The sequence below is a fragment of the Ranitomeya imitator genome, chromosome 8 (genome assembly GCF_032444005.1).
Source record: "Ranitomeya imitator isolate aRanImi1 chromosome 8, aRanImi1.pri, whole genome shotgun sequence".
Taxonomy (NCBI): Eukaryota; Metazoa; Chordata; class Amphibia; order Anura; family Dendrobatidae; genus Ranitomeya; species Ranitomeya imitator.
This window is the reverse complement of record NC_091289.1, coordinates 8,006,529-8,028,051: the sequence shown is the minus strand read 5'-3', so window position 1 is coordinate 8,028,051 and position 21,523 is coordinate 8,006,529. Positions and strand designations below refer to the sequence as shown.

At 45.8% G+C, this 21,523-nt stretch overlaps 1 protein-coding gene across 3 annotated transcripts in view; it reads right to left on the bottom strand.

Moving 5' to 3' along the window:
- GRM7 (glutamate metabotropic receptor 7) overlaps positions 1-21,523 on the bottom strand; it is a 478,587-nt gene that overhangs the window by 131,154 nt on the left and 325,910 nt on the right. For all 3 annotated transcript variants that reach the window (XM_069736194.1, XM_069736195.1, XM_069736193.1), the window contains one exon: positions 8,652-8,791. In XM_069736194.1, coding sequence (XP_069592295.1) covers positions 8,652-8,791 — 140 coding nt within the window. The remainder of the gene's footprint in view (positions 1-8,651; positions 8,792-21,523) is intronic.

The window sequence follows — 21,523 nt, the reverse complement described above, 5'->3', positions numbered from 1 at the left end:
ATGTACGGGCGCGGTGTACAGGAGCCTGATGTCACCAATATGTACAGGTGAAGTGTAGAGGAGCCTGATGTCACCAATATGTACGGGCGCGGTGTACAGGAGCCTGATGTCACCAACATGTACGGGCGCGGTGTACAGGAGCCTGATGTCACCAACATGTACGGGCGCGGTGTACAGGAGCCTGATGTCACCAACATGTACGGGCGCGGTGTACAGGAGCCTGATGTTACCAAGCTGTCATGAGTTTACGCTTGGACGACATGGCGACATTTCCTATGGTCCCCTCACTATGATCTCCAGCGATGTCACTGATGTTTCCATATGTGTTGGATTTTTTTTTGCGACTTTGGTAATTTTTTTTTTTTTATATTTCTTTTAAAGCAGAATCAGAGCACTAAAATAGTTGCAAGTTACAGACAAATTGCACAATGGTGTTTGGTCTCACTACTTGATGTGACGATGTTCTATTCTCAAAATCATCATGTCACCTGAGCCTTAGAGGGATCACCGTACCCTAGATGACAGGTCTGATCACCGTGGGTGGTAATGCTGGGACGTTCACCGCTTCAGGGAATGGAGGAACCAAGGTCCTTTGTAGGGACTAGGCAGTAGTGAGCATGTGCGACCACTGCTCCATGCACGGCCTACAGGAGTGGTCGCACATGCTCACTCCAGCTCCAGTCACACAGTGGAAATGGGAGCCGCGTTTAAACACGTTTGTGCAGTCTTACACCACCGTTACGCCAAAACTGTGACTTAATCTGGCGCAAATTGCTGCATTTTAAGCCGTACCCCTTTCACCTAAGCCAGGAACCTTGATGAGTAAATTGTAAAAAAAATATCTAAAAATAAGAATGGTGGCCACAAGTGCTCACTATGGCTCACACAGCGGTTTGGTGCCCCAGCCTTTAGGACGTGAGGTTACAGGGGGGGTCTGATTATCTGGATCTCCAGGGTTCATACATTTAGCATTTAAGTGGTATAATCCCGGCTTTACCTGCACCAGAGATAACACCACACCTGCTTCTTACCAATGTGTCTGACAAGGGTCCTGGCTTGGGCGCAGCAGGAGGTGTCTATGTAGTCCCTGGCCAGGACCTTCCTCCCCAGCGGGGCGCGCTGACTTATTGTATGAAAGTGATGACTGTGGCCATGGCTGCGCTGCCGGCTCGCTGTCATTTCTAGGCCTCACAATGCCCCAGGAAAGCTGTGCCCGGCCCCTGGCACCCAGCTCCATGGCACAGAACATTGCCTTGTTTATGTGGGGATTACGCAGCAGGATTTATGGGGTGTTAGACTGGCTTATTGCACATGTTTGTAAAGCCATATTGATAATTATACATGCCATAAATCTTACCGGCAGGTCTGCAGAAGGCGCAGGGTGATATATGGCCATCTGCGAGAGCGGAGGCTGCAGACAGATTAACCCTCTCCCTGCTCACAGCCCTGTGACTGACAGCCACCAGCAGCAAATTACCAGCTGACTATATGGACAACTGCAGTCCCATGTAACACCACAGACAACACAGTGATAACTCTGTGAATACAGATAATGTAGTAGATGTCATCTGCAGTCCTATGTAACACCACAGATAACACAGTGATAACTCTGTGAGTACAGATAATGTAGTAGATGTCCCCTGCAGTCCTATGTAACACCACAGATAACACAGTGATCACTCTCTGACTACAGATAATGTAGTAGATGTCACCTGCAGTCCTATGTAACACCACAGATAACACAGTGATAACTCTGAGTACAGATAATGTAGTAGATGTCACCTGCAGTCCTATGTAACACCACAGATAACACAGTGATAACTCTCTGAGTACAGATAATGTAGTAGATGTCACCTGCAGTCCTATGTAACACCACAGATAGCACAGTGATAACTCTCTGAGTATAGATAATGTAGTAGATGTCACCTGCAGTCCTATGTAACACCACAGATAACACAGTGATCACTCTCGGAGTACAGATAATGTCGTAGATGTCAGCTGCAGTCCTATGTAACACCACAGATAACACAGTGATAACTCTGTGAATACAGATAATGTAGTAGATGTCACCTGCAGTCCTATGTAACACCACAGATAACACAATGATCACTCTCGGAGTACAGATAATGTCGTAGATGTCACCTGCAGTCCTATGTAACACCACAGATGGCCTGTAAGATACAAATAGGGCTAATCAGAGTTTTCTGTTACAATGTATCACATACATATAATGATTCGCACAGGCGGGGGAAGTCACACCCACGATGCTGATTGGCTGCCCTCGGGGGATGACGCTGGCGCTGTGGGCAGTGGGATGAGCCTGGCAGAATACAGGGATGGGTCTATGGGCGTCAGTATATTTTTGGGGACCTTTCTCTTTCTTTTACAATCTCCTCTGTAAATTAACAAGAAGCTGCTTGATAAATGAAAAAAGCCGGTGTCAGCTGGTTGTCGCCCTCCTCCGCCTTTGGCTTAGAGGAATAAATCTGGTATTTCATGCGCCTCATCTATCTATCACGTAAGAGGAAACTTGCAAGAAACAAATAATGTACAAGGTTCTTTGCTTTGATCAGCAGAAGCCGAAAGATACAATATCTCTCTGACAGATGCAGAAAAAGTGTCTTCTGACACCAGAGAGAAATCTCATTATCGCCCTGTGCCCTGCATGAGAACGAGGCCAAGCGGCGCGATCATAATTATGGTAAAACCTGGAATTAATACAGAGCAAACCGCAGACAGCTGACGGGCCGGCGGCTCCACGAGCGAGGGCGATCACCTGCCCCACCCCCCCCGTGGAGCGCTAAATGGACCGGGCCAACTGGATACAATGTGGACACATTTAAAGGTGAATTGTACCTGAATCTACAGGAGCTTCTCACAAAATTAGAATATCATCAAAAAGATCATTTATTTAATTTCTTCAATACAAAAAAAGAATCTCATATATTCTATAGTCATTACACACAGAGTGATCTATTTCGCGGGTTTATTTCTGTTAATGTTGATGATTATGGCTTACAGCCAATGAAAACCCAAAAGTCATTATCTCAGTAAATTAGAATAATTAACACTAAACACCTGTAAAGGCTCCTCAGTGTTTATAAAGGTCCTTAGTCTGTTTCAGTAGCTCCACAATCATGGGGAAGACTGCTGACCTGACAGATGTCCAGAAGACGGTCATTGACACTCCACAAGGAGGGGAAGCCACAGAAGGGTCATTGCTAAAGAAGCCGGCTGTTCACACAGTGCTGTATCCAAGAATATTAATGGAAAGTTGAGTGAAAGGAAAAAGTGTGGTAGAGAAAGATGCACAAGCAACCGGTATAACCGCAGCCTGGAAAGGATTGTTAAGAAAAGGCCATTCAGTAATGTGGGGGAGATTCACAAGGAGTGGACTGCTGCTGGAGTCATTGCTTCACCACACACCGACGTATCAGGACATGGGCTACAAGTGTCACATTCCTTGTGTCCGGCCACTCATGACCAATAGACAACGCCAGAAGCGTCTTACCTGGGCCAAGGAGAAGAAGAACCGGACTGTTGTCAGGGGTCCAAGGTGTTTTCAGATGAAAGTAAATTCTGCATTTCATTTGGAAATCAAGGTCCCAGAGTCTGGAGGAAGAGTGGAGGCCACAATCCAAGCTGCTGGAGGTCTGGTGTGAAGTCTCCACAGTCAGTGATGGTTTGGGGGCCATGTCATCTGCTGGTGTAGGTCCACTGTGTTTTATCAAGACCAAAGTCAGCCCAGCCACCTACCAGGACATTGTAGAGCCCTTCATGCTTCCCTCTGCTGACAAGCTTTTTGGAGATGGAAATGTCATTCTCCAGCAGGACTTGGCCCCCGTCCACACTGCCAAAAGTACCAATACCTGGTGTAAAAACAACAGTATCACTGGGCTTGATTGGCAGCAAACTCACCTGACCTTAACCCCATAGAGAATCTATGGAGTATTGTCAAGAGGAAGATGAGACACCAGACCCAACAATGCAGACGAGCTGAAGGCTGATATCAAAGCAACCTGGGCTTCCATAACCCCTCAGCAGCACCACAGGCTGATCGCCTCCATGCCATGCCGCATTGATGCAGTAATTGATGCACAAGGAGCCCTACCAAGTATTGAGTGCATTTACTGAACATACATTTCAGTAGGGAACATTTCGGATATTAAAAACAGTTTTTCAAGCCGGTGTTATAAAGTATTCTAATTTACTGAGATAATGACTTTTGGGTTTTCATTGGCTGTAAGCCATAATCATCAACATTAACAGAAATAAACACGTGAAACAGATCACTCTGTGTGTAATGGCTCTATAGAATAAAGGAGATTCACTTTTTGTATTGAAGAACTGAAATAACTTAACTTTTTGATGATATTCTAATTTTGTGAGGAGCAGCTGTATATTAAAGGGACTTTGTCTCACCTATTAATGCTCCCCTCTGCCCAAATAAATATTAATTCTCCAACAGCCCCAGGGTTCATCAGCATGAGGAGTATCCAGCAGTGTGACGGCCCGCTCCCCCAGTATTCAAAGAGATTGTAATATTGGTGATTTTGTTGGTGGTGTGAATAGTCTTAGTGGTAATAATTGTGCTGAGAATTCCGGGACTGTTCTTGGTGCAGATATTGCTATGATGGTGACGGTAGTGATATTGATAGTTGTGATATTCATGATTATGCTACAGGGATTATTAGCACAGGAGTGTTAGTATTGTTGGTTGAGGTGTTGGTGGTGTAGACGTTGGTATTGATAAAGATGTTGTTGGTGTTACTTGGACATATGTTGGTGGTCTTGATCATGATTTTGGTGTTGACTGGATGAATGCTGGTGTTGATTGAACGTATGTTGGTGGTCTTGACTATAATGTTATAGGTGTTGATTGAAAATATGTTGGTGGTCTTTACCATGATGTTATTGGTGATGATTGGACGCATGTTGGTGGTCTTGACCATGATGTTATTGGTGTTGATTGGACATATGTTGGTGGTCTTAATGATAATGCTGTTGTTGTTACTTGGACGTATGTTGGTGGTCTTGATCATGATGTTGGTGTGTGGACATATATTGGTGGTCTTGATCATGATGTTGGTGTTGACTGGATGAATGCTGGTGTTGATTGATCGTATGTTGGTGGTCTTGACTATAATGTTATGGGTGTTGATTGAACATACAGTGGGGCAAAAAAGTATTTAGTCAGTCAGCAATAGTGCAAGTTCCACCACTTAAAAAGATGAGAGGCGTCTGTAATTTACATCATAGGTAGACCTCAACTATGGGAGACAAACTGAGAAAAAAAATCCAGAAAATCACATTGTCTGTTTTTTTAACAATTTATTTGCATATTATGGTGGAAAATAAGTATTTGGTCAGAAACAAAATTTCATCTCAATACTTTGTAATATATCCTTTGTTGGCAATGACAGAGGTCAAACGTTTTCTGTAAGTCTTCACAAGGTTGCCACACACTGTTGTTGGTATGTTGGCCCATTCCTCCATGCAGATCTCCTCTAGAGCAGTGATGTTTTTGGCTTTTCGCTTGGCAACACGGACTTTCAACTCCCTCCAAAGGTTTTCTATAGGGTTGAGATCTGGAGACTGGCTAGGCCACTCCAGGACCTTGAAATGCTTCTTACGAAGCCACTCCTTCATTGCCCTGGCGGTGTGCTTTGGATCATTGTCATGTTGAAAGACCCAGCCACGTTTCATCTTCAATGCCCTTGCTGATGGAAGGAGGTTTGCACTCAAAATCTCACGATACATGGCCCCATTCATTCTTTCATGTACCCGGATCAGTCGTCCTGGCCCCTTTGCAGAGAAACAGCCCCAAAGCATGATGTTTCCACCACCATGCTTTACAGTAGGTATGGTGTTTGATGGATGCAACTCAGTATTCTTTTTCCTCCAAACACGACAAGTTGTGTTTCTACCAAACAGTTCCAGTTTGGTTTCATCAGACCATAGGACATTCTCCCAAAACTCCTCTGGATCATCCAAATGCTCTCTAGCAAACTTCAGACGGGCCCGGACATGTACTGGCTTAAGCAGTGGGACACGTCTGGCACTGCAGGATCTGAGTCCATGGTGGCGTAGTGTGTTACTTATGGTAGGCCTTGTTACATTGGTCCCAGCTCTCTGCAGTTCATTCGCTAGGTCCCCCCACGTGGTTCTGGGATTTTTGCTCACCGTTCTTGTGATCATTCTGACCCCACGGGGTGGGATTTTGCGTGGAGCCCCAGATCGAGGGAGATTATCAGTGGTCTTGTATGTCTTCCATTTTCTAATTATTGCTCCCACTGTTGATTTCTTCACTCCAAGCTGGTTGGCTATTGCAGATTCAGTCTTCCCAGCCTGGTGCAGGGCTACAATTTTGTTTCTGGTGTCCTTTGACAGCTCTTTGGTCTTCACCATAGTGGAGTTTGGAGTCAGACTGTTTGAGGGTGTGCACAGGTGTCTTTTTATACTGATAACAAGTTTAAACAGGTGCCATTACTACAGGTAATGAGTGGAGGAAAGAGGAGACTCTTAAAGAAGAAGTTACAGGTCTGTGAGAGCCAGAAATCTTGATTGATTGTTTCTGACCAAATACTTATTTTCCACCATAATATGCAAATAAATTGTTAAAAAAACAGACAATGTGATTTTCTGGATTTTTTTTTCTCAGTTTGTCTCCCATAGTTGAGGTCTACCTATGATGTAAATTACAGACGCCTCTCATCTTTTTAAGTGGTGGAACTTGCACTATTGCTGACTGACTAAATACTTTTTTGCCCCACTGTATGTTGGTGGTCTTGACCATGATGTTATTGGTGATGATGGGACGCATGTTAGTGGTCTTGACCACGATGTTATTGGTGTTGATTGGACATATGTTGGTGGTCTTAATGATAATGCTGTTGGTGTTACTTGGACGTATGTTGGTGGTCTTGACCATGATGTTATTGGTGATGATTGGACGCATGTTGGTGGTCTTGACCATGATGTTATTGGTGTTGATTGGACATATGTTGGTGGTCTTGACCATGATGTTATTGGTGATGATTGGATGCATGTTGGTGGTCTTGACCATGATGTTATTGGTGTTGATTGGACATATGTTGGTGGTCTTAATGATAATGCTGTTGGTGTTACTTGGACGTATGTTGGTGGTCTTGACCATGAGGTTATTGGTGTTGATTGAGCATATGTTGGTGGTCTTGATCATGGTGTTATTGGTCTTGATTGGACATAGGTTGGAGGTTTTGACCATGATGTTGGTGGTGTTGTGTAGACATATATTGGTGGTCTTGATGATAATGTTATGGGGGTTGATTGGATATAGGTTGGTGGTGTTGACCATGATGTTGATGGTGTTGTGTAGACACATATTGGTCGTCTTGATGATAATGTTATGGGGGTTGACTGGATGTATGTCGGTGGTCTTGACCATGATATTGATGGTGTTGTGTAGACATATATTGGTGGGCTTGACCATGATGTTGATGGTGTAGTGTAGACATATATTGGGGGTCTTGATAATGTTCTGGGGGTTGATTGGACATAGGTTGGTGGTCTTGACCATGATGTTGATAGTGTTGTGTAGACATATATTGGTGGTCTTTATCATGATGTTGCTGTTGTCGGAGGTGAGGGCTGTTTGGCCAGTACATTGCTGAATTGAGAGGTTTCTTCCACCACATGTTTCTGGGGACCCACTAGACCCATATAGGCAGACTACACTTGCAATCTTAAATGACCACTAATATCAGAACCTCAGGAGATTGTTCAGGTGGCTTCAGCAGATCCATCTCTTAAAGGGTATAACCACCAATTTCCTATTATTACAAATGACACAAATGTTTCAATAAACTTCACAACATCCGGAGATGATTATAAAGGAAGGACGTAGCCGGGGAGTAAGGGGGGGCGATATTAATGTCAGAGCCGCATTGTGTCCCATAAATTACAAGGTATTATCTGGCTGAGGTTCTGGGCTGTGACTGCGGGTCATGGATAATGCGTTTCTGGTGAATGTCGCTGTCAGTCTTGAGCGATCAAGGGAAATATAAACCGCAAACTCGCAGCTTTAAGAGCTGGAAAATTCAATTTTGCTCCCCCAGCGCTGAGGTGGCTGCTCAGACTTGTGAAATTGTGTTTAATAAAAGCTTTGATGACTAAGAAAACAGCGTCAGCTCCCACATCGCACCTAGGGGCTCTTCACCATGTTCTGCCTGACTCATAACCATGCAGATACACGTGTTACAAGAATACAATCCCCGACCTTCGCTTCACTATACAGGCGTGTACTGTTATAAAAGACCGCAAGAAATTACTGCTGGGAATCTCAAGGTGACACCAGATACTAATGGTGGCCATTACAGTGCCTATAAGGGTTGGCACGAAGCCTGCCACAAATCTTAAATGGCACAGAAATCTCAAATTCTCTCCCAGATTGGGTCAGATCAGGCATTGTATTCATGAACAAGGAGGCGCAGGATGAACAAAACTCATGGTTTGCACAAATAAAAATTACAAAATTATGATTTAAAAAAAAAAAAAAAGCAAAAGATTTGCAAGTAAAATCCTAAAAGGGAAGCTCAGTGGCGATCTATAACAATAAGCCGCATCTGAACACATCCGAAGAAGAGGGTTGCATTATGCAAGAGGCGACTCACATTCAGCTGCAGCTCGTCCGTCCACTGTCCGATCAGCCGATATCTGAACGCAGTGTCATTTCCAATCTGGAACTGGAAGATGTCGTATCGGCCCAGAGCATCTCCGTTCTTATTGAACATAACGGGGGTCCCAGCACTTCCTGCGAGGGAAGGAGGCAAAGGTCAGACACGCAGGAAGAAATGCTAGGAAACAGCGCCAGAATAATGTACCGGTCCTCCCTCAACTCTAACAAATACAAACTATTGTATATTCCTTGCTCCAGATTTATGGATTTTAGACACTTTTAATACCTGGAAACTGCCTAGAAAGTAAGAAGCACCTTAAAGACATCCTAAAATGCTCCATAATTTCTCCAAAATGTTGGCAGAAAACTAAAGTAAGCCAAATAATACTGGAAGAGACATGTGTATGTCTACGTTCACACCATTATTTTTACATGGATTTTGGATTTGCACCAAAAATAAATCACTGAATAAACTGAACTTAAAAACTGCCTCATGCACAAAAAAGTAACTTTTTTAAGCACTCTAAATCTAAAATCTCTAGATGAACCCTGAAATGTCTAAGAAAATGTACCAAATCTATGAGCCAGTGTCATAAAGGTGGAGCAGCTTACGCCGGCCTGGCAGGATTCAGCCTATAGACATTAAGTGGTTGTCCAATGCCTTCACTTCAGCATCAGGAGATAAAAAAGCACTTCGATGGCGGCCTGCCAGGTATCAGGTCTCCTACACACCTGGCAGGTATTGGGTACCTGAGAATACCTGTGGACTCTGAGGGGACCTGGCCATTGATGCACTCACACCTTCCAGTTCCCAATGAAGAGGTAAATGAAGAGGGTCCCAAGAGTGCAAATAAGGCTCCTTCTGGTGCTGCACACTTATCCACAAGAGGAATTGTTTATATCCATGGTCCTTGTTTGCTTGGACAGGTGAGGAAAGGGTTTTGCTGCAGGTTAAATGTAGCCATGGAAATCCTTTGATTTGTATAATTTGTATCAATGTGAGCGGGGTGTCCTGAGATTATAAATAATGCACAATATTCCTTATTAAAGTCTAACTCAGGGTGAGAAAAGTGGCACGATCGGCCGGCACTGGCCCTGGCCCCATCATCATCATGTAGCAGGAAACACTGTGACTTGTTACATTGTATCCTTGTTTTATAAACAATGGGCTGAGAGTTCTAATGGAAATTCTATTTCTCCAAGACCAGCGCTCTCCAAAAAAAACACCTGACATTATCCCTGCAAGGATACAAAAGACCTCAGATCAGGTCACCATTTCCGTGTGTGGGCACTATGAGTCCCAGCGTGCCGCACATCAGTGCCCTATATATTCGGGCTCTCCCATTGATGCCGCTTGGCTCCTGCTCATGTCGTCCTCGGTACGAGTCGGCCGCACTGCGGGAGTCTCTGAAGCTCAGGAGTCTTATTATCTCCTCTTTTTATTTTCAGCCACCCAATGATTTCTTTAATAATTGTCTCCATTTCCTGCACACTCTAATTGGGCTCATTTTGGTAATTTGTCCGTTATTGTGCTCTGGAGGCAGACAGGAATATTCTGGCTCCAATACGGACAAGGTTTCGTGTCCCGCTGATAATGCCCTGTGTCATAGAAAAATGCTGCGCTAATTATTCAGCAATTTACTTGCAGATTTAGGCTTTTTTTTTTACTTTTCTCCTCTGATATGAAAAGATCCAGCCGAGGAGTAAAATTAATTTATACTTAGAATGAAAAAAAAAAAAAAATCAGAAGCGGGATTTAGTTTTGTCTCTTGCATAGAAGAGAAGAATCTGTTTCATGTTCGCTTTGATAACACGTTGTGGGCTGTAATCATTAGGCACAGTAGAAAATCTCACATTAGTCATAATGGTGGAGGAAAGCAGAACTGGGAGCCGGAGCGAGCGCTGGAACTTTGCGGATACATTGTATTCCTAGTCCCAAAGTAACTGCAAAGCAAGGCACATATATTACATAGAAGGGGCCCCCAAAACTTTATAGCATATGACCAATACAGCCGAGGGCCCCTGTGCAGTAAGGTATACGGGGACCTGTGCAGTAAGGTATACGGGCACCTGTGCAGTAAGGTATACGGGCCTCTGTGCAGTAAGGTATACGGGCCCCTGTGCAGTAAGGTATACGGGCCCCTGTGCAGTAAGGTATACGGGCCCCTGTGCAGTAAGGTATACGGGCCCCTGTGCAGTAAGGTATACGGGGACCTGTGCAGTAAGGTATACGGGCCCCTGTGCAGTAAGGTATACGGGCCTCTGTGCAGTAAGGCATACGGGCCCCTGTGCAGTAAGGTATACGGGCCCCAGTGCAGTAAGGTATACGGGCCCCTGTGCAGTAAGGTATACGGGCCCCTGTGCAGTAAGGTATACGGGCCCCTGTGCAGTAAGGTATACGGGCCCCTGTGCAGTAAGGTATACGGGCCCCTGTGCAGTAAGGTATACGGGCCCCTGTGCAGTAAGGTATACGGGCCTCTGTGCAGTAAGGTATACGGACACCTGTGCAGTAAGGTATACGGGCCCCTGTGCAGTAAGGTATACGGGCCCCTGTGCAGTAAGGTATACGGGGACCTGTGCAGTAAGGTATACGGGCCCCTGTGCAGTAAGGTATACGGGGACCTGTGCAGTAAGGTATACGGGCCCCTGTGCAGTAAGGTATACGGGCCTCTGTGCAGTAAGGTATACGGACACCTGTGCAGTAAGGTATACGGGCCCCTGTGCAGTAAGGTATACGGGCCCCTGTGCAGTAAGGTATACGGGGACCTGTGCAGTAAGGTATACGGGCCCCTGTGCAGTAAGGTATACGGGGACCTGTGCAGTAAGGTATACGGGCCCCTGTGCAGTAAGGTATACGGGCCCCTGTGCAGTAAGGTATACGGGCCCCTGTGCAGTAAGGTATACGGGGACCTGTGCAGTAAGGTATACGGGACCCTGTGCAGTAAGGTATACGGGCCTCTGTGCAGTAAGGTATACGGACACCTGTGCAGTAAGGTATACGGGCCCCTGTGCAGTAAGGTATACGGGCCCCTGTGCAGTAAGGTATACGGGGACCTGTGCAGTAAGGTATACGGGCCCCTGTGCAGTAAGGTATACGGGCCCCTGTGCAGTAAGGTATACGGGGACCTGTGCAGTAAGGTATACGGGCCCCTGTGCAGTAAGGTATACGGGGACCTGTGCAGTAAGGTATACGGGCACCTGTGCAGTAAGGTATACGGGCCCCTGTGCAGTAAGGCATACGGGCCCCTGTGCAGTAAGGTATACGGGCCCCAGTGCAGTAAGGTATACGGGCCCCTGTGCAGTAAGGTATACGGGCCCCTGTGCAGTAAGGTATACGGGCCCCTGTGCAGTAAGGTATACGGGCCCCTGTGCAGTAAGGTATACGGGCCCCTGTGCAGTAAGGTATACGGGCCCCTGTGCAGTAAGGTATACGGGCCTCTGTGCAGTAAGGTATACGGACACCTGTGCAGTAAGGTATACGGGCCCCTGTGCAGTAAGGTATACGGGCCCCTGTGCAGTAAGGTATACGGGGACCTGTGCAGTAAGGTATACGGGCCCCTGTGCAGTAAGGTATACGGGGACCTGTGCAGTAAGGTATACGGGCCCCTGTGCAGTAAGGTATACGGGCCCCTGTGCAGTAAGGTATACGGGCCCCTGTGCAGTAAGGTATACGGGGACCTGTGCAGTAAGGTATACGGGACCCTGTGCAGTAAGGTATACGGGCCTCTGTGCAGTAAGGTATACGGACACCTGTGCAGTAAGGTATACGGGCCCCTGTGCAGTAAGGTATACGGGCCCCTGTGCAGTAAGGTATACGGGGACCTGTGCAGTAAGGTATACGGGCCCCTGTGCAGTAAGGTATACGGGCCCCTGTGCAGTAAGGTATACGGGGACCTGTGCAGTAAGGTATACGGGCCCCTGTGCAGTAAGGTATACGGGGACCTGTGCAGTAAGGTATACGGGCCCCTGTGCAGTAAGGTATACGGGCCCCTGTGCAGTAAGGTATACGGGCCCCTGTGCAGTAAGGTATACGGGGACCTGTGCAGTAAGGTATACGGGCCCCTGTGCAGTAAGGTATACGGGGACCTGTGCAGTAAGGTATACGGGCCCCTGTGCAGTAAGGTATACGGGCCCCTGTGCAGTAAGGTATACGGGCCCCTGTGCAGTAAGGTATACGGGGACCTGTGCAGTAAGGTATACGGGCCCCTGTGCAGTAAGGTATACGGGCCCCTGTGCAGTAAGGTATACGGGCCCCTGTGCAGTAAGGTATACGGGCCCCTGTGCAGTAAGGTATACGGGCCCCTGTGCAGTAAGGTATACGGGCCCCTGTGCAGTAAGGTATACGGGCCCCTGTGCAGTAAGGTATACGGGCCCCTGTGCAGTAAGGTATACGGGCCCCTGTGCAGTAAGGTATATGGGCCCCTGTGCAGTAAGGTATACGGGCCCCAGTGCGGTAAGGTATACGGGCCCCTGTGCGGTAAGGTATACGGGCCCCTCGTTCCCCACTACCTTCACACAGAGCACCCTATCTTACACCACTATGGTGTCATTGCCTCTGCTGGATGGATCTAAATGGGGCCTCATTGACTTAAAATGAGGTCTGGCTTCCATCAAGGCTTCCATCTGTTGACGACATAATAGATTTTCATGCTGTGCTAAGGTTTCCATCTATGATGCTGCAGAAAATCGCCTACTGTTTAAATTAGGTTTTATTCAAGAAGTAAATGTGATTAAGAGAATTTTCTATATTTACAGTTAGGTCCATATATATTTGGACAGAGACAACATTTTTCTAATTTTGGTTATAGATATTACCACAATGATTTTTAAACAAAACAATTCAGATGCAGTTGAAGTTCAGACTTTCAGCTTTCATGTGAGGGTATCCACATTAAAATTGGATGAAGGGTTTAGGAGTTTCAGCTCCTTAACATGTGCCACCCTGTTTTTAAAGAGACCAAAAGTAATTGGACAGATTCAATAATTTTAAATAAAATGTTCATTTTTAGTACTTGGTTGAAAACCCTTTGTTGGCAATGACTGCCTGAAGTCTTGAACTCATGGACATCACCAGACGCTGTGTTTCCTCCTTTTTGATGCTCTGCCAGGCCTTCACTGCAGTGGTTTTCAGTTTCTGTTTGTTTGTTGGCCTTTCTGTCTGAAGTTTAGTCTTTAACAAGTGAAATGCTGCTCAATTGGGTTGAGATCAGGTGACTGACTTGGCCATTCAAGAATATTCCACTTCTTTGCTGTAATAAACTCCTGGGTTGCTTTGGCTTTATGTTTTGGGTCATTGTCCATCTGTAGTATGAAACGACGACCAATCAGTTTGGCTGCACTTGGCTGGATCTGAGCACACAGTATGGCGGCTCTGAAGACCTCAGAATTCATTCTTCTGTCCTGTGTCACATCATCAATAAACACTAGTGACCCAGTGCCACTGGCAGCCATGCATGCCCAAGCCATCACACTGCCTCCGCCGGGTTTATGCATGCCCGCGCCATCACACTGCCTCCGCCGGGTCTTACAGATGATGTGCTATGCTTTGGATCATGAGCTGTACCTCGCCTTCACCATACTTTTCTCTTTCCATCATTCTGGTAGAGGTTGATCTTGGTTTCATCTGTCCAAGGAATATTCTTCCAGAACTGTGCGGCTTTTTTAGAGGTTTTTTAGCCTTTTTATTCTTGATGCTTATGAGTGGCTGCACCGTGCAGTGAACCCTCTGTATTTACTTTCATGCAGTCTTCTCTTTATGGTAGATTTGGATATTGATACGCCGACCTCCTGGAGGGTGTTGGTCACTTGGTCGGCTGTTGTGAAGGGGTTTCTCTCCACCATGGAGATTATTCTGCGATCATCCCCCATTGTTGTCTTCCGTGGGCGCCCAGGTCTTTTTGCATTGATGAGTTCACCAGTGCTTTCTTTCTTTCTTAGGATGGACCAAACTGTAGATTTTGCCACTCCTAATATTGTAGCAATTTCTCGGATGAGTTTTTTCTGTTTTCGCAGCTTAAGGATGGTTTGTTTCACCTGCATGGAGAGCTCCTCTGACCGCATGTTTACTTCACAGCAAAACCTTCCAAATGCAGCACCGCACCTCAAATCAACTCCAGGCCTTTTATCTGCTTAATTGAGAATGACATAGCGAAGGGATTGCCCACACCTGTCCATGAAATAGCCTTGGAGTCAATTGTCCAATTACTTTTGGTCCCTTTAAAAACAGGGTGGCACATGTTAAGGAGCTGAAACTCCTAAACCCTTCATCCAATTTTAATGTGGATCCCCTCAAATGAAAGCTAAAAGTCTGAACTTCAACTGCATCTGAATTGTTTTGTTTAAAATTCATTGTGGTAATGTCTATAACCAAAATTAGAGAAATGTTGTCTCTGTCCAAATATATATGGACCTAACTGTATTATAGTTTTTGTATCACAAATCACAACATGTATTAAAATGAATTAGAAATGTTGCAATTTTTCACACCAACCACTGGGGGCTGTTTTACATTCTAACTTTATGTTTTCTGGAAATTCACAAGTACAATAGAAGCAACAAACTCAGTCCCTCCCTTTCGATTGAAGGTCACTGGGAAGGGAGGAGGTGAGCTGTGACATCACCTATTGTGAATGATGGATCCTGTGTTATCTACTGTATATAGAGGTGTTATCAGTCATTGTACAGGAGGAGGAGGTGAGCTGTGACATCACCTATTGTGAATGGTGGATCCTGTGTTATCTACTGTATATAGAGGTGTTATCAGTCATTGTAAAGGAGGAGGAGGTGAGCTGTGACATCACCTATTGTGAATGATGGATCCTGTGTTATCTACTGTATATAGAGGTGTTATCAGTCATTGTACAGGAGGAGGAGGTGAGCTGTAACATCATCTATTGTGAATGATGGATCCTGTGTTATCTACTGTATATAGAGGTGTTATCAGTCATTGTACAGGAGGAGAAGGTGAGCTGTGATATCACCTATTGTGAATGGTGGATCCTCTGTTATCTACTGTATATAGAGGTGTTATCAGTCATTGTACAGGAGGAGGAGGAGGCGAGCTGTGAAATCACCTATTGTGAATGGTGGATCCTGTGTTATCTACTGTTTATAGAGGTGTTATCAGTCATTGTACAGGAGGAGGAGGTGAGCTGTGATATCACCTACTGTGAATGGTGGGTCCTGTGATATCTACTGTATATAGAGGTGTTATCAGTCATTGTACAGGAGGAGGAGGTGAGCTGTGACATCACCTATTGTGAATGGTGGATCCTGTGTTATCTACTGTATATAGAGGTGTTATCAGTCATTGTACAGGAGGAGGAGGTGAGCTGTGACATCACCTATTGTGAATGGTGGATCCTGTGTTATCTACTGTATATAGAGGTGTTATCAGACATTGTACAGGAGGAGGAGGTGAGCTGTGTCATCGCCTATTGTGAATGATGGATCCTGTGTTATCTACTGTATATAGAGGTGTTATCGGTCATTGTACAGGAGGAGGAGGTGAGCTGTGACATCACCTATTGTGAATGGTGGATCCTGGGTTATCTACTGTATATAGAGGTGTTATCAGTCATTGTACAGGGGGAGGAGGTGAGCTGTGACATCATCTATTGTGAATAGTGGATCCTGTGTTATCTACTGTATATAGAGGTGTTATCAGTCATTGTACAGGAGGAGGAGGTGAGCTGTGACATCACCTGTTGTGAATGGTGGATCCTGTGTTATCTACTGTATATAGAGGTGTTATCAGTCATTTACAGGAGGAGGAGGTGAGCTGTGACATCACCTCTTGTGAATGGTGGATCCTGTGGTATATACTGTATATAGAGGTGTTATCATTCATTGTACAGGAGGAGGAGGAGGTGAGCTGTGACATCACTTATTTGTGAATGGTGGATCCTGTGTTATCAGCTGGATATAGAGAGGTGTTATCAGTCATTGTGCAGGAGGAGGAGGTGAGCTGTGACCTATTGTGAATGGTGTTATTCCCAGTGGAAAATGACAATTTTTTCCACCTTAATTTAAAATTATGATGCAAAAAAAATTTGCAACTTTTAAATAGATAACACACCCTGATTTAACCCCTTAGCGACCGCCGATACGCCTTTTAACGGCGGCCGCTAAGGGTACTTAAACCACAGCGCCGTTAATTAACGGCGCTGTGGAAAAAGTCCATAGCGCCCCCCAGAGGCCGATTTTTTCCGGGGTCTCGGCTGCCGGGGGTAGCCGAGACCCCAGAGAACATGATTCGGGGGGTTTTTAACCCACCCCGCATTTGCGATCGCCGGTAATTAACCGTTTACCGGCGATCGCAAAAAAAAAAAAAAAGCGATCTCTTTTTAATTTCTCTGTCCTCCGATGTGATCGCACATCGGAGGACAGAGAAAAGGGGTCCCAGGTGGCCCCCCAATACTCACCTAGCTCCCCCGATGCTCCTCGTGTCTCCCGGTGGGCGCCGCCATCTTCAAAATGGCGGGCGCATGCGCAGTGCGCCCGCCGGCCGGCACCGGGAGAATCTTTGGGGTCTCGGCTGCCGGGGGTAGCCGAGACCCCAAAGAGCATGATCGGGGTCGGTATTACCGACCCCTGTTTTGCGATCGCCGGTAATTAACTGTTTACCGGCGACCGCAAAAAAAAAAAAAAAAAGTAAAGTGTAATTCTCTGTCCTCTGATGTGATCGCACATCAGAGGACAGAGAAATAGGGGGATTCGGGGACCCTAGCATACTCACCTAGGTCCCTGGATCCTCTTGCTGCTCCTCCTGGCCGCCGGCAGAAGAACATGGCGGACGCATGCCCAGTGCGCCCGCAATCTGTCTCCATCTGCCGGCCGGCAGGAGAACAGCAGTTGGGGCTAAAATTAGGGTTAGGGGTAGGGTTAGGGCTACGGTTAGGGGTAGGGTTAGGGGTAGGGTTAGGGGTAGGGTTAGGGGTAGGGTTAGGGGTAGGGCTAGGGTTAGGGCTAGGGTTAGAGGTAGGGTTAGGGGTAGGGTTAGGGCTAGGGTTGGGGCTAAATTTAGGGTTAGGGTTGGGGCTAAATTTAGGGTTAGGGTTGGGGCTAAATTTAGGGTTAGGCTTCTTTCACACTTACGTCGGTACGGGGCCGTCGCAATGCGTCGGCCCGACATACCGACGCACGTTGTGAAAATTGTGCACAACGTGGGCAGCAGCTGTAGTTTTTCAACGCATCCGCTGCCCAATCTATGTCCTGGGGAGGAGGGGGCGGAGTTACGGCCACGCATGCGCGGTCAGAAATGGCGGATGCGATGTACAAAAAAACGTTTCATTGAACGTTTTTTTGAGCCGACGCTCCGCCAAAACACAACTGATCCAGTGCACGACGGACGTGACGTGTGGCCATCCGTCACGATCCGTCGGCAATACAAGTCTATGGGCAAAAAAACGCATCCTGCGGGCACATTTGCAGGATCCGTTTCTTGTCCAAAACGACGGATTGCGACGGAATGCCAAACGACGCAAGTGTGAAAGTAGCCTTAGGGCTAGGGTTAGGGTTGGGGCTAAAGTTAGGGTTAGAGCTGGGATTAGGGTTAGGGTTTGGATTAGGGTTGGTATTAGGGTTAGGGTTGGCATTAGGGTTACGCTTGGGATTAGGGTTAGGTTTGGGATTAGGGTTAAGGTTAGGGTTGTGATTAGGGGTGTATTGGGATTAGGGTTAGGTTTGAGGTTAGGGTTGAGATTAGGATTAAGGGTGTGTTGGATTTAGGGTTTTGATTAGGGTTATGGTTAGGGTTGACATTAGGGTTGTTTTGGGGTAAGGGTTGTGATTATGGTTAGGGTTAGTGATTAGGATTATGGATCAGGTTGGGATTAGGGTTAGGGGTGTGTTGGGGTTAGGGTTGGAGCTAGAATTGGGGGGTTTCCACTGTTTAGGTACATCAGGGGGTCTCCAAACACGACAGCCAATTTTGCGCTCAAAAAGTCAAATGGTGCTCCCTCCCTTCTGAGCTCTGCCGTGCGCCCAAACAGTGGGTTACCCCCACATATGGGGCATCAGCGTACTCGGGATAAATTGGACAACAACTTCTGGGGTCCAATTTCTCTTGTTACCCTTGTGAAAATAAAAACTTGGGGGCTACAAAATCTTTTTTGTGAAAAAAAAAATATTTTTTATTTTCACGACTCTGCATTCTAAACTTCTGTGAAGCACTTGGGCATTCAAAGTTCTCACCACACATCTAGATAAGTTCCTTGGGGGGTCTAGTTTCCAAAATGGGGTCACTTGTGGGGGGTTACTACAGTTTAGGTACATCAGGGGCTCTGCAATCGCAACATAATGCCCACAGACCATTCTATCAAAGTCTGCATTCCAAAAAGGCGCTCCTTCCCTTCCGAGCTCTGCCGTGCGCCCAAACAGTGGTTTACCCCCACATATGGCGCATCAGCGTACTCGGGATAAATTGGACAACAAATATTGCGGTCCAATTTCTCCTGTTACCCTTGTGAAAATAAAAACTTGGGGGCTACAATATCTTTTTTGTGGAAAAAAAAAATATTTTTTATTTTCACGACTCTGCATTCTAAACTTCTGTGAAGCACTTGGGCATTCAAAGTTCTCACCACACATCTAGATAAGTTCCTTGGGGGGTCTAGTTTCCAAAATGGGGTCACATGTGGGGGGTTACTACAGTTTAGGTACATCAGGGGCTCTGCAATCGCAACATAATGCCCACAGACCATTCTATCAAAGTCTGCATTCCAAAAAGGCGCTCCTTCCCTTCCGAGCTCTGCTGTGCGCCCAAACAGTGGTTTACCCCCACATATGGGGCATCAGCGTACTCGGGATAAATTGGACAACAACTTCTGGGGTCTAATTTCTCTTGTTACCCTTGTGAAAATAAAAACTTGGGGGCTACAATATCTTTTTTGTGAAAAAAAAAATATTTTTTATTTTCACGACTCTGCATTCTAAACTTCTGTGAAGCACTTGGGCATTCAAAGTTCTCACCACACATCTAGATAAGTTCCTTGGGGGGTCTAGTTTCCAAAATGGGGTCACTTGTGGGGGGTTACTACAGTTTAGGTACATCAGGGGCTCTGCAATCGCAACATAATGCCCACAGACCATTCTATCAAAGTCTGCATTCCAAAAAGGCGCTCCTTCCCTTCCGAGCTCTGCCGTGCGCCCAAACAGTGGTTTACCCCCACATATGGCACATCAGCGTACTCGGGATAAATTGGACAACAAATATTGCAGTCCAATTTCTCCTGTTACCCTTGTGAAAATAAAAACTTGGGGGCTACAATATCTTTTTTGTGGAAAAAAAAAATATTTTTTTATTTTCACGACTCTGCATTCTAAACTTCTGTGAAGCACTTGGGCATTCAAAGTTCTCACCACACATCTAGATAAGTTCCTTGGGGGGTCTAGTTTCCAAAATGGGGTCACATGTGGGGGATTTCTACTGGTTAGGTACATCAGGGGCTCTGCAAACGCAACATAATACCCGCAGACCATTCTATCAAAGTCTGCATTCCAAAACGGCGCTCATTCCTTCCGAGCTCTGCCGTGCGCCCAAACAGTGGTTTACCCCCACATATGGGGTACCAGCATACTCAGGACAAATTGGACAACAACTTTTGGGGTCCAATTTCTCTTGTTACCCTAGTGAAAATAAAAACTTGGGGGCTAAAAAATCTTTTTTGTGGAAAAAAAAATACTTTTTATTTTCACGGCTCTGCATTATAAACTTCTGTGAAGCACTTGGGCATTCAAGGTTCTCACCACACATCTAGATAAGTTCCATGTGGGGTCTAGTTTCCAAAATGGGGTCACATGTGGGGGATTTCTACTGTTTAGGCACATCAGGGGCTCTCCAAACGCGACATGGCGTCCGATCTCAATTCCAGCCAATTCTACATTGAAAAAGTAAAACGGCACTCTTTCTCTTCCAAGCTCTGCGGTGCGCCCAAACAGTGGTTTACCCCCACATATTGGGTATCGACGTACTCAGGAGAAATTGCACAACAACTTTAGTGGTCTAATTTCTTTTGTTACCCTTGTGAAAATAAAAATTTGTGGGCAAAAAGATCATTTTTGTAGAAAAAAAGCAATTTTTTTTTTCACGGCTCTACGTTATAAACTTCTGTGAAGCACATGGGGGTTCAAAGTGCTCACCACACATCTAGATAAGTTCCTTAAGGGGTCTAGTTTCCAAAATGGTGTCACTTGTGGGGGGTTTCCACTGTTTAGGCACATCAGGGGCTCTCCAAACGCGACATGGCGTCCGATCTCAATTCCAGCCAATTCAACATTGAAAAAGTAAAACGGCGCTCCGTCACTTCCAAGCTCTGCGGTGCGCCCAAACAGTGGTTTACCCTCACATATGGGGTATTGGCGTATTCAGGAGAAATCGCACAACAACTTTTGTGGTCTAATTTCTCCTGTTACCCTTGTGAAAATAAGAATTTGTGGGCGAAAAGATCATTTTTGTGTAAACAAAAGCGATTTTTTATTTTCACGGCTCTACGTTATAAACTTCTGTGAAGCACTTGGGGGTTCAAAGTGCTCACCACACATCTAGATAAGTTCCTTAAGGGGTCTAGTTTCCAAAATGGTGTCACTTGTGGGGAGTTTCCACTGTTTAGGCACATCAGGGGCTCTCTAAACGTGACATGGCGTCCGATCTCAATTCCAGCCAATTCTGCATTGAAAAAGTCAAACGGCGCTCCTTCACTTCTAAGTTCTGCGGTGTGCCCTAACAGTGGTTTACCCCCACATATGGGGTATTGGCGTATTCAGGAGAAATTGCATAACAAAATTTATGGTTACATTTCTGTTTTTACACTTGTGAAAATAAAAAAAATGGTTCTGAATTAAGATGTTTGCAAAAAAAAGTTAAAT